The sequence below is a fragment of the Hypanus sabinus genome, chromosome 21 (assembly GCF_030144855.1).
Source record: "Hypanus sabinus isolate sHypSab1 chromosome 21, sHypSab1.hap1, whole genome shotgun sequence".
Taxonomy (NCBI): Eukaryota; Metazoa; Chordata; class Chondrichthyes; order Myliobatiformes; family Dasyatidae; genus Hypanus; species Hypanus sabinus.
The window spans coordinates 35,535,607-35,548,209 of NC_082726.1; the positions used below are offsets into that span (position 1 = coordinate 35,535,607).

Sequence of the window (12,603 nt, forward strand, 5' to 3'; positions counted from 1 at the left end):
CTGTAGCGTTGATCCGATCCAATTTGACATCCAGCTGGTTGAAAGAAGTTCTAAATTCCTTTAAAATAACTTGTCGATGCTGTTCCAAAGCAACGAGAATATCAGCCGGCAAAGCCGTAGAAGTTTCCTTTTTCCGGGTTTTAGTACTTTTGGTAGCCATTATAAAATAGATGAGTTCTCAGGCAAGTAAAAGAAACCTAATAAAATACCTAACTAAGGTTTAAGAATGGAGACATATAGTGCAAAGATAGGGAGAATGACAGAGCAAAAGTTCAGAGCAGCTAAACAATCGCCATCTTAGTCTATTATCACTTATCTTGATATTTGTTCTCTGGATGATGCCTGCGTCATTTATTGCACATTTGTCTCTGGAGCATTGAGATCATGGGGCTGAGAATTATAGAATAATTGGAAGAAGAGGCAGATTCCAGTTTTTCTAAACGAACAGCAAATAAATTATTCAATTTCCTAATCCATTGCTGCCAGTGGTTGGTTCAGTGAGTGACAGTAACAAAGGCATAGCCTAGATTTTGGTGGCAATTCCGTCGGGACTGTAGAGGTCCTAAATATACGATCTAAGCTCTCCTGCAATTTTCCAGCTACAGTATATCGTGTCACTGGACTGCAGGTGGGGTCCAACAACTGTGCAGAAACTTGAAGATTGCACAGCCTTAATGCAGCAGAATCTATATTGGATTCACAAGCCCATCGTATGAATGGAGAATGTATAGTTACAAGGAGGAAAAGTAAAAAGAAGGGAGATTGTCTTTTTTCATTAATTAAATTTAATCATTTAGAAGTATCCAAATGTTTTAATTTCATTTTAATATTTTTAAAATGTGCGCCACTTTTCAAAACACATTGACAGCTTTGGATTCCAATTATCTCATTGGAAACTCTTGTGTTTCCACTCAGGATTGTGTTGCTCAGCTCTATTACCCTCCCAGATCTGAGGAAGCTTGAGTTCACAGTAATGCAGAGTGTTGGCAGATGACCTCACTTGGTAAAACCAAGACCATTGAACATAAGCTAAAGCAGCCGATTTTATGAATAATAAAAATTATGCTCATTGGTTTAACTTTCACAATATCACCAGACCTCAATAACCATTTCTGTTTCTTCATCTTTCAAGGTCAGAATCCTGACAACATGCTAATGGGAACAGGCATGAAGATAAATGGTGTTACAGTGGCACCTGAAGATGCAGAGCCAAGGCTTCATTGTTATTGTTCGGGTCACTGTGCAACAGAAGAAGGCAACAACACATGCAAGTAAGTTACTATTGTGCACTCCCTAGTTTCCACAGTGCAATAGCTATAAATTGTCAGTAAGATGGCTTGATTTAATACAAGTTATTGTCAACATGTGTCTGCAATGCTGCTCTTAGGCACTTTGTCATTTTGATATTGATGTTTATTCAGGGTAACTAAAAACTAGTATCTTTCCATTAATTTATATGTAATTGGAACACATTTCTACCTCTTATTTGTGGGTAAATGAAATCTATACAATGTTCAACAAGCAGTAAGTGAAGCAAATACACTTGAAGTTCATAGATAAGTTCTGGCCACACAGTTTAATCATTGCTGTAGTTGTGGTCTGTGGTTCTCCTCTCTCGGTTCTTGTTTAATTGAAAATGCATTCCTATTACCTCACAATGTCAGAATTTATTTTGAGCATTTTTGTTGGAACTTGTTAGTTTTAGCCCCTATTATGACAGTAAGAGTTGACAGTGACCTTGTGTCAATAAATTTTATTGTAGTTATACACATTTAAAAATTACTGCTTTTGACTTGTAGTAACTGCAGTAAGACATCTAACTTGTCTGATATAGGCCTTGGTAGTTTTCTGCAGATTACAAAACAGTCTATATATAGTAGACTGTTTAGTATACACATTTAATAATCCTCTTTATAGTGATTGCATCAAGGTCATTTAGGTGCTAGCAATGCTGGCATGTGTTTTAATTTCTTGGGTTAAGTAGAGAATATTGCAGAACGGAGGCTTTGTGTCCAGATTGCAGATCTTTTTAACAACTCCTTAGTTTGACACATCCTGCTTTCATTATAGCTTAGAGAAATGTAAACTCTAGTCTTATTTTAGCCATCCCACATTAGTGATGGAGTTTTCAACCAATGAATTTTAACATCAGAACTTATCTTACTAAATTGTCCTTCTCACCACATCTCTGCAGAAATGGATTAGTTTAATTCAGCAAGTCTGCAAGAGGATTTATTTTGGGCGGTGTTGATTTCTTCCTCAAGAAATGTGATCTGAGATTACATCTGTTATGAAACAAAATTAGTATCAGAAGGAAAGGAAGGAATGAGAGGAATAGTAATGTGCAATATTTACTCCTGTGGCAGAGCATTTATGTTGTGACAAAAAAGCAATGCAATTTCGCTTACTGAGCACCTCAAGTATTTATTGCAGCTCTATCATTATTGCAGATATTCCTGAAGTAGTCATAAATGAAACAAGTGTAATTCCTCCAAAGCATGAAACAAGATTCTTAGAATTGGCATTATCAGTTGTTTTCATAGGCCACATCTCATTTGGAAGTAATCTGTTTCCATACTCATTTCAGGATTTCTTCTGTTAAGCTTTTGGCATGGTTATCATGGAAATGACTAAGAGCTATGCTTGGCTCAGGGTTAACAAGAGAGAGACATAAGACTGTGGATGTCCCTACTCAGCACTCTCTAGTAGTTGCTTCAGTCTTCATTCTACCCCTCTCTCCACCTGGCTTCATCTGTCTATTTTTTGTCTGCTTCCATCAATCACCCACCTGCCTCTGTCTTCCAACTCCACCCTTCCCCCTTCCCCACGGGCTCACTTGTCCATCATCTTTCACCCCTCCTTTGTCCATCAAACACTCCTGTTTCAGCCCTCCTCGTTTCTTTATCCTGGCCACCTTCCCTTTCCATCTCATTTCTGATGCAGGGTCTCAGTATGAAATATCAACAGTCAACACTCCTTCATCCCCCCGATACTTCTGGACCCACTGAGTTCCTCCAGCAATTTTGTTTGTTCCAGAAAATACAAAAAAATAGTTGTAAGCTATCCTTTTGACTATTCTTTTGTTGTGTACCCCTTTTATTGCTACAAAATCTGTTCCTTTAATTTTTTAGAACTAATTTGTGTTGTTTTTTTTTACCAGTCAGAATTAGTCTTCCTTACTGTAAAGCTGTAACAAATCCCACTGCAAACGTAATCCATTGTTTAACTTCAACTACTACAGGACAGGATATTGGACAAACAAATCACAAATTGTAGTTTAATGGTGGCCTAAAGAATTCCTTTTGCACTGTTAACACCCTCCAAGGGAACTTTGTAGTCATATGATAACTATCTCATTGACTGATATATTTTTATAATACAGAACAAATGGAAATTGTTTTGCCATCATTGAAGAGGATGAAAATGGAGAAATTACCCTTGGTTCTGGTTGCATGAGGTTAGAAGGAGCAGATTTCCAGTGCAAGGTAAGGTTGACACTAGCCAATGATTTGACTACAGCATTGTATTACAAAATATATTACTTTCATACTTGTGTATATTGTGATTAGGTGGTTTGATCTGTGTTTTTGATTCCAGTTATACTTTCATTAAAGCAGTTAATGCAGGATTAATAACATATGGGTGCCATACTTCATTTCATTTGCATGTTTGCATTGAGTTAGCTTAACTTAACATAGATCATTAATTAGGCCAATGTTCCCACACCTTCATGTGTACTGATAACCACTGGTCTGGTCAGTTGATTTGCTCTGTCATATTCATATGCATGGCCTCAAATTTCCCACGTAAATTCAAACGTTACTACAAAAAAAAGCTAAAATTCTAACTAATGGGCAGTTGCAAGGGTCATTATTAGGTCTTAGCTGTTCATTATATTATTGATTTAGATGAAATATTCAAATGTAATATCCATATTTTCTGATAATACCAAACTGGGTATCCATGTAACTCTGAGGAGGATCTAGTGAGGCTTCAGTGGATATAAACAGGTTAAGTGAATGGGTGTAGACATGGCACGTGAAACATAACGTGAAAGCAAATGAATAATTAGAAAGATGGACCATTATGAAATGCTGTGAGAGGTTGAAAGTTGTTGGAGTTCAGAGGGGTTAGAGAGTCCTTGTACCTGAAAGTTAATGAAAATCAATAAACTGCAAGTCTGAAAGAAAAAGCAAAGTGCTGAAAATACTCAGCAGATAATGGTTTGTCTGTGAGGAAATTATTGGGTCAAGTTTTGACCTTTAGAAGGATAAGAGAAATCATGTACAAAGTTTTTGGAGAATTTGACAAGGTAGGTAATGGGTTCTCCTGATGGTGTCTAGTACTCAAGTGTCTCACTCTCCAAATAAAGAGTCGTCCAGTCAGGATTGAGATGAAAATAAATAACTTCACAGAATTCTGTATTCTCTATTCAAAAGGACTGTGGAACTATATGTTCAAGAGATATCAATAGATTTTTAGATACCAAGGGAATGAAGGGATGTTAGAGTGAAAGATGGTGCCATTAAGGTAAAAGATTGGCTGTGATTCTGTGGCCATCTCCTGCTTCTGTTTCGAAACTGAAACATTAGCACCATAACAGGCCCTTTATATGTCTGTCTAAAATGCCTCCAGAACTTTTTTGTCATATCTTCTTCCACCACCACCCCTGTGTTCAAGAGAAAAGTTTGGTTTGTAAATGTTTTTAAAATCTTCCTCCTCAAACCTTAAACCTATCCCTTTCAGGATGCGACATTTTCATCCTTGGGGGGAAAAGGCATTGACTATCTACCCTAGCTTTACCTCCTAATTTTATATGATTCTCTCATTGTGATGCTGCTGTCACAGTGCTATGGACTTGCACTCCAAATCCCTTCATTCATTCCTTTTGTATTTGCCCTCCCAAAATGCAACACCTCACACTTGTCTGCATTAAGGTCTGTTGCCATTTCTTTGCCTGACTGATCTATATAATATTTTTTGTGTTCTTATTTGATGGTTGATATGCTGTTTACTTATCTATTCCAGTAGATTATAGTTTAATGAAAGAATCTTGTGCCTCTACATTTGTTTTATAACCCTATGGATATGATATTCTTAATTTCATAAAAACGAGATTCTACAGATGCTGAAAATCTAGAGCAACACACAAAATGCTGGAGGAACTCAGCAAGTTGGGTAGCATCTATGGAGGGGAATAAGCAGGTGAACATTTCAGGGGGAGGCACTTCAAGACTGGTGAAAGGTACTGAGTCTGGCTCTGTGGTTCAGAAGAGCAGGGAGTGGGGAGAAGAGGCAAGTTTAGGTAAAAAGGAATTCATTGGTTAGGAGAACAGACAGGTGGTTCTGTGGATGAGAACGAGATTCCTGAATGGTGAGTTGCCTCCCAGGTGCCAGGATCAGGGACATCTCAGATTGACTCCATAGCGTAGTTAAGTGGGAGGTGAGCAGCCAGAGGTCCACATCAGTACCAATGACAAAAGTAGAAAGGGTGATGATGTCATGCAATGCAAGTTTAGGGAGTTAGGTACTAAGTTAAAGGACAGGACCTCCAAGATTGCTACCCATGCCACATGCTATTGAGGCCAAAGATAAGAAGATCATATAGTTTAACTCATGGCTAAGTAAAGGGTGCAGGAGGGAGGGTTTCAGGTTTTTGGATCATTGAGTCTCTTCCAGGTAAGGTGGGACATGTACAGATGGAGCAGTTTGCTGGTACTATGTGGGGTGATGTAAACTAGAGTTCCAGGAGAGTGGGAACCAGAACACCAGAACAGATAGTGGAGTGGTTGTGGAGAAAGATGTTGTTAAGCATACAAACAATGTGAGAAATCAAAAGGTTGAGCATGGTGTGACTAATGTTCTGCATTGTCTATATTTCAGTGCAAGGAGAATTGTAGGAAAGGTGGATGAGCTTAAGGCATGGATCTGCATGTGGAATTATGACATTGTAGCAGTTTGTGAGACTTGTTTACAGGAGGGAAAGGACTGGCAGCTCAAAATTCCAGCATTCTATCATTTTAGATGTAATGGAGCAGGAGAGATTAAAGGGAGAGGGGTGACATTGCTAGTCAGTGAAAATGCCACAGCGGTGCTGAGACAGGGCAGGCTGGAGAACTTGTTTACTGATGGTATATGGCTGGAATTTAGGAATAAGAAGAAGATGACCATATTGATGAGATATTATAGGCCACCCAACAGTTGGTGTACTTAGAGGAGCAAACTTGTACAGAGATCACAGACTGTTGCAAGAAACATACGGTTGTAATAGTAGGTGATTTTAACATTCCACATATTTACCAGGACTCCCATACAGCAAAAGGGCTGGATTGGATAATATGTTAAATGTGTTCGGGAAAAATTTCTTCATCAATACATAGAGGTCCCAACTAGAGAGAGTGTGATACTAGATCTCCTATTAGAACATGAGACAGGGCAGGCGGCAGAAGTTTGTGTAGGGGAATACATCACACTTAGTGATCATAATGTCATTAGTTTCAAGATAATTATGGAGAAAGATGAGTCTGGTGATTGGTTTGAGATTCTAAATTGGAGAAAGGCCAATTTTGATGGTATCAGAAACGATCTGGCAAGTGTGGATTCGGACAGGTTGTTTTCTGGCAAAGGTGTACTTGATGAGAGGGATGCATGCTTTCAAAAGTGAAATTTTGAGAATACTGAGCTTATATGTTCCTGTTAGAATAAAATGCAAGGGTAACAGGTTTAGGCAGTCTTTGTTTTTGAGAAACCAAGGAAAACCAAGGAAGAAAAAAGAGGTACATAGCAGCTATAGGCAGGAAGTAGCATACAAGGCACTTGAATATAAGAAATACAAGAGAGCACTTAAGAAAGAAATCAGAAGGATTAAAAAAGGGTATGTGGTTGCACTAGCAGACAAGTTAAAGGAGAATATTTATGGTAAAAGGATAGCAAGGGACAGAATTGATCCTCTTGAAGATCCAAGTGGTCAGAGATGGGGAAGGATCTTAAATAGATATTTTGCATCTGTATTTACTCAGGAGGTGTACACAGTCTATAGAAGTGAGGCAAAACAGCGGGGAGGTCATGAACTATTACAGATTATGGGAGGCGGGGTTTGCTGTTTTGAGGAAAATTAGGGTGGATAAGTCCCCAAGGGCCTGACTAGCTTTTCCCTTGGACCTTGTAGAAGGCTAAAACAGAAATTGTAGGGGCCCTAGCAGAAATATTTAAACCATCCTTAGCCACACCTGAGGTGTTGGAAGATTGGAGGATAGCTAATGTTGTTTTGTTGTTTAAGAAAAGCTCTTAAAATAAGTTGAGAAGTTGTAGGCTGGTGAGCCTGACATCAGTACTATGTAAGTTATTGGAAAGCATTACAAGGGATTGGATATATAAGTATTTGGATAGTCATGGACTGATTAGGAGTAATTAACGTGGCTTTGTGCATGGTAGGTCGTACATAACCAATCCTAGAGTTTTTCAAGGAAGTTACCAGGAAAGTTGATGAAGGCAAGGAATTGGATGTTGTCTACATGACTAATAAGACCTTTGACTAAGTACCACATAGGAGGTTGGTCAAGAAAGTTCAGTCCATTGGCATTTGGGATGAGGTAGTAAAGTGCATTAGACATTGTTTTTTTGGGAGAAACCAGAAAGTATTAGTAGACAGTTTCCTCTCTGACTGGAGGCCTGTGATTGCTGGTGTGCCACAAGGATCGGTGCTGGGTCTATTGTTGTTATCTATATCAATGATCTTGGATGATAATGCAATAAACTGGATCGGCAAACATTTGGATAACGCCAAACTTGGGGGCGTAGTGAACAGTGAGGAAGATGATCAAAACTTTCAGAGAGTTCTGGGCCATCTGGAAAAGTGGGGTAAAAACTGGCAGGTGGAATTTAATGCAGACAAGTGTGAAATGTTGCACTTTGGGATGACAGACCAGGGTTGCACTTGCATGGTGAAGGGTAAGGCACTAAGAAGTCCAGTAGGACAGATGGAATTGACAATGTAGATCTATAGTTCCTTGGAAGTGGTGTCACAAGTGGATAGGGTTATAAAGAAATCTTTATGAAAGCATTGGCTTTCATAAATTAAGATCCTACCACTAAACGTATCTTTACTTTCACTTCCCACAGAGATTGCTCCCTCTATGATTCCCTTTTCCATTCGTCTCTTCCCACTAATCTCCCTCCAGGCACTTATCCCTACAAGTGCCCTAACTGCTATATCTGACCATTCACCATCTCCCTTGCCTCTTATCAGGGCCCCCAAACAGTCCTTCCAGGTGAGGCAGCAAATCTGCTGGTGTCGTCTATTGTGTCCGTTTGAGTCCACCCTCAGGAACATATATATGTCGTCCTCTTCTGTTCCCTACTCTGGCCTTTTATCTCTTCTCACCTGCCTATCACTTTCCCCGGGTACCCGCTGCCAGCCCTTTCTCCCATGGACCACTCTCCTCTCCTATCAGATTTTTCCTTCTCCAGCCTTTTACCTTTCCCACCACTTGGCTTCACCTGTCACCTTCTAGCTAGCCTCCATCTCTCCCACCCCCCACCTTTTTATCCTGGCATTTCCCCCTTCCTTTCCAGTCCTTAAGAAGGGCCTCGGTCTGAAACGTTAACTGTTTATTCATTTCCATAGATGCTGCCTAATCTGAGTTTCTCCAGCATTTTGTTTGTATATGTTGTTTTGGATTTCTAGCATCCGCAGACTTTCTTGTGTTCATTTTTGTGTCAGGAGGTGGGATACCATGTTGAAGTTATATAAGGCATTAGTGAGGCCTAATTTGGAGTATTGTGTGCAGTTCTGCTCACTACCTACAGGAAGATATCAATATCAAAAAGAATACAGAGAAAATTTACAAAGATATTGCCAGGACTTATGGACCTGAGTTATGTGCATTGGGTTTGGACTTTATTCCCTAGAGCACAGGAAAATGAGGGAAGATTTGATGGAGGTATATAAAATTATGAGGGGTATTGGTAGAATAAATGCAAGCAAGCTTTTTCCACTAAGGTTGGGTGAGACTAGAACTAGAGGTCATGGATTAAGGATGAAAGATGGAATGTTTAAGGGGAACTGTTTCACTCAGAGTGGTGAGGGTGTGGAATGAGTTATGAGTGGAAGTGGTAGATGTTCATTCAATTTCAACATTTAAGAGAAATTTAGATAGGTACTTAGATGAGAGGGGTATGGAGGCTATAGTCAGGATGCAGGTTGCTGGACTAGGTAGATTAATAATTTGGCACAAACTAGGTCAGGGGTCACCAACCTTCTTTGCATTGTGGACCAGGTTTAATATTGACAATATTCTTGTGGACTGGCCGATGGATGGGGGATGGTGGGGGTGTTAATCATGACCGGAATATAGGTGATAAGTCAGCTGTAAGTCACTTGTCAGTGGCTAATACACTCAATTTCATTTCTAAAAGGGTTTATCCAACGTTTAATATTAAACACATAGCGTATATTTTCTTCACATGAATATAGTGGTAAGTCAATTATAACTCACTTATAAGTCAATAGCATCATAACATTTTAAGTAACATCTGGATATTAAACACACGGCATATTTTCCTCGTATGAACTTATAAAATCATTACAACACACCAATATCACTGAATCAGTGGGAGCCCTGGCCTTGTTTACCTGCAACAAGACGGTCCCATTGTGGGTTGATGCGAGACAGCGATACTCGAAGGGGGTTCCTTATGTCCAGTCTATTCCGCAATTTAGTTTTTGTGGCTGTCAGCACTTGCTTCTGTCCCGCTTGCTCACGTTTTTTTTCACTCAAAAAACTCAACAGGTTTGTCTCTAAGTGCAGGGTGCTTGGACTCAAAGTGCTGAAGCAGTTTTGAGGGCTTCATTGCCTCATTAGACAGCCTCTGGCCCGAACTCCAGCCTCCCGCCTGTCCGCCGCCACATGCCTTGGCCAGGTGTGGCTGGTCGTGGGTGAGGTGAGAAGACAGTTAAGGGCGGGAGGTCCCCGTGTCGGGGCCGCCACGGTCACAGTCCGGAGAGAGTGACCGACCGAGCAAGGAGTGCAACAGGGCGCGTGCCCTCCTTGTAGGTAGGATCTATTGGCCGATGAAAGTTTGGCTCGAGGGATGACTTTCAGTAGGTCACAGCGAGGTAGCTGTTCTGCTACTTTCGAAACCCCGAGCCTGAATTAGGTCGTCTGCGAATATTTTAGCACCAGGTTCCCCATGAGCATTCAGAATGCTAAACCGGTTTAGAGACAGCACCTATCTGTCCGCGCTCCAGGTCAGTACCAACAGCACTTCTCGCTGGCCGCGTGAGGAGGCTGGTTACTCAAGGCCAACCAGTTATCCCTGGTGCTAGGGTATCACTGCATTTAGGTGACTGATGACTTCGCATGCGTTCAAGTTCAACAGTGGGCGTGACAGGGAGTGAGGAAATGTGCAGCTGACTCATACCATTTCATATTGCCAAATCATATTGTTTCCTCGGCCTGGTAACACATGCTTTGCGGCCTGGTACCGATCCGCGGCCCAGTGGTTGGGGACCACTGAACTAGGTGGCCCAAAGGACTGATATCTGTGCAGTAGTGCCCTATGACTGTACGGCATGATGTGTATTGTTGCTTATGCAGTTGTGTAAAACAGCATACTGACTAGAAATTATTAAATATTCTAGAATTTTTAGTAATAACCATTCCAGTTTTAAGTGAATGTATTTTTGGAGATTGGTATATTTATAGACACTGCCATTAGGTGAAGAACCCACAGCATTTTTTTGGTAAACCTTGTAAAGCTGCTGCCTTTCAACTTTGCTCAATACTGACCTCTAGTGCTGTCTGTGTGAAGTGTGCGTTTTCTGCCTGTGACTGCGTGGGTTTTTTCCCACATCAGAGATTGGAAGGCAGTGACCATAATATTATAGAATTCATCCTGGATTTTGAGAGGAAGAAGCTAAATCGGTTGTGTCAGTGATACAGTTGAGTAAAGAGGAATACAGATGCATGAGTGGAGTAGTTATCTATGTAGAGTGCTTTCTATAGGTCATTGATAAAAATCAGTAAGGGTTGATGGAAACTTGCCAGATTTCTTTAGCCTGCTGAGAAAGTCGAGACATTGGTGAGCTTTCTTGATTGTGGTACCTATGTAGTTGGACCAGGGCAAGCACAGGAACTTGAAACTCTTAACCTCAGACCCTTTGATGTGGACAGGAGCAGGTGCACCACCCTCACAGAAGCATAGCAATTAACATAATTCTTTACAGCACCAGTGCTCGATTGGAAGATCAAGGTTCAATTTCAACTGCTATCTGTAAGGAGGTTGTATGTTCTCCCCATGATCATGAGGGTTTCCTCCTACATTTCAAAGATATACAGGTTAGGGTTAGTAAGTTGTGGACATGCTGTGTTGGCACCAGAAGCATGGCAATTCTTTTAGGTTGTATTAGGGATTATTCTGGAGTTACGTGAATATAGCAGATATTAATTCAAATAAGAACCAGGCTTCATTTCTTATTGCAAATGTAAATAATTTCAGGAAGCTTGCAATTAGCCCTCAATTTTTGTAAATTGTATGCACTAAATTAAAGTTAAAAGAACAGGCTGCTCCATAGACCAAGATACTATATATGTAATAGCCAGATGTTAAGACAATGAGGTTGTGTTAATTGGCTTGCATCAAGCCAGACAACATTGCTAATTTATTTGTACCATTGTGACTTGACTGCAAACTAGCAGACCAGATGGATGCTGTCACTTTGCATATCAAACATGGTCAGAGGTATAGGCAATCAATAGTTCTGGTGTAGAGTTGTATTCAGTGACAGCCCTAACAACATTAATTTTGGGTGTCTGATTCTATATCATCTTAAAGTTTTAGAATATTTTTGTTAATTGGTTTCTTCCAAAGGCATTGGACCTTCAGAAGTATCTTATCAATTATAACGTACTTCCAGTATGTATCTCAAAGGAACCATTGTTTCAACTGCAAACATGAGAAAAATCTGCAGATGCTGGGAATTCAAGGAACACACACAAAATGCTGCCTGGCCTGCTGCGTTCCACCAGCATTTTGTGTGTGTTCCTTGCATTTTTCAACCCAAAGTATTGAAGTAAACAATGTCATTGTAATCATTGAAATTGCATTGAATCACCTTTGATCTGAAGGGTATAAAGATATGATGTACCTTTGGGTTTGTGAGCCTCTATCAAGAGTCTCCAGGATGATGCCTGCTTGTTGTGCTAAGTGAAGACTTCTTTCACCAGCCTCAGTGTCTCTCCAATGGCTTCGATCACAGTCACATACTTCCTATCATTCCTGAGCTCTGAGGGTGGGAGGGTATGTGGAATTGTTGTCGAATCCCTATGAGCTTGCATAGGTTCTGTCCAGAAACATCGACTGTTCACTCTTTTCCATTGATACTGCCTGGCCTGCTGAGTTCCTCCGGCATTTTGTGTGTGTTGCTTTGGATTTCCAGCATCTGTAGATTTTCTTGTGTTTGCACATTTCCTTTATCATTTTCCCTGTGAAATAGGCTCCTGATTTGAGTCTATCTGGGCTGGGGTTCCCCCACCCAGGTGGATTTCCTGATCTAAAATCCGTGCTGTTATGCTGGCAGTACATTCTCTCATTGGGAAAGCC

At 40.4% G+C, this 12,603-nt stretch overlaps 1 protein-coding gene across 4 annotated transcripts in view; it reads left to right on the forward strand.

The window, feature by feature from the left end:
• bmpr1aa (bone morphogenetic protein receptor, type IAa) overlaps nucleotides 1–12,603 on the forward strand; it is a 273,110-nt gene that overhangs the window by 219,486 nt on the left and 41,021 nt on the right. For all 4 annotated transcript variants that reach the window (XM_059946306.1, XM_059946309.1, XM_059946308.1 and 1 more), the window contains 2 exons: nucleotides 1,133–1,271; nucleotides 3,383–3,485. In XM_059946306.1, coding sequence (XP_059802289.1) covers nucleotides 1,133–1,271; nucleotides 3,383–3,485 — 242 coding nt within the window. The remainder of the gene's footprint in view (nucleotides 1–1,132; nucleotides 1,272–3,382; nucleotides 3,486–12,603) is intronic.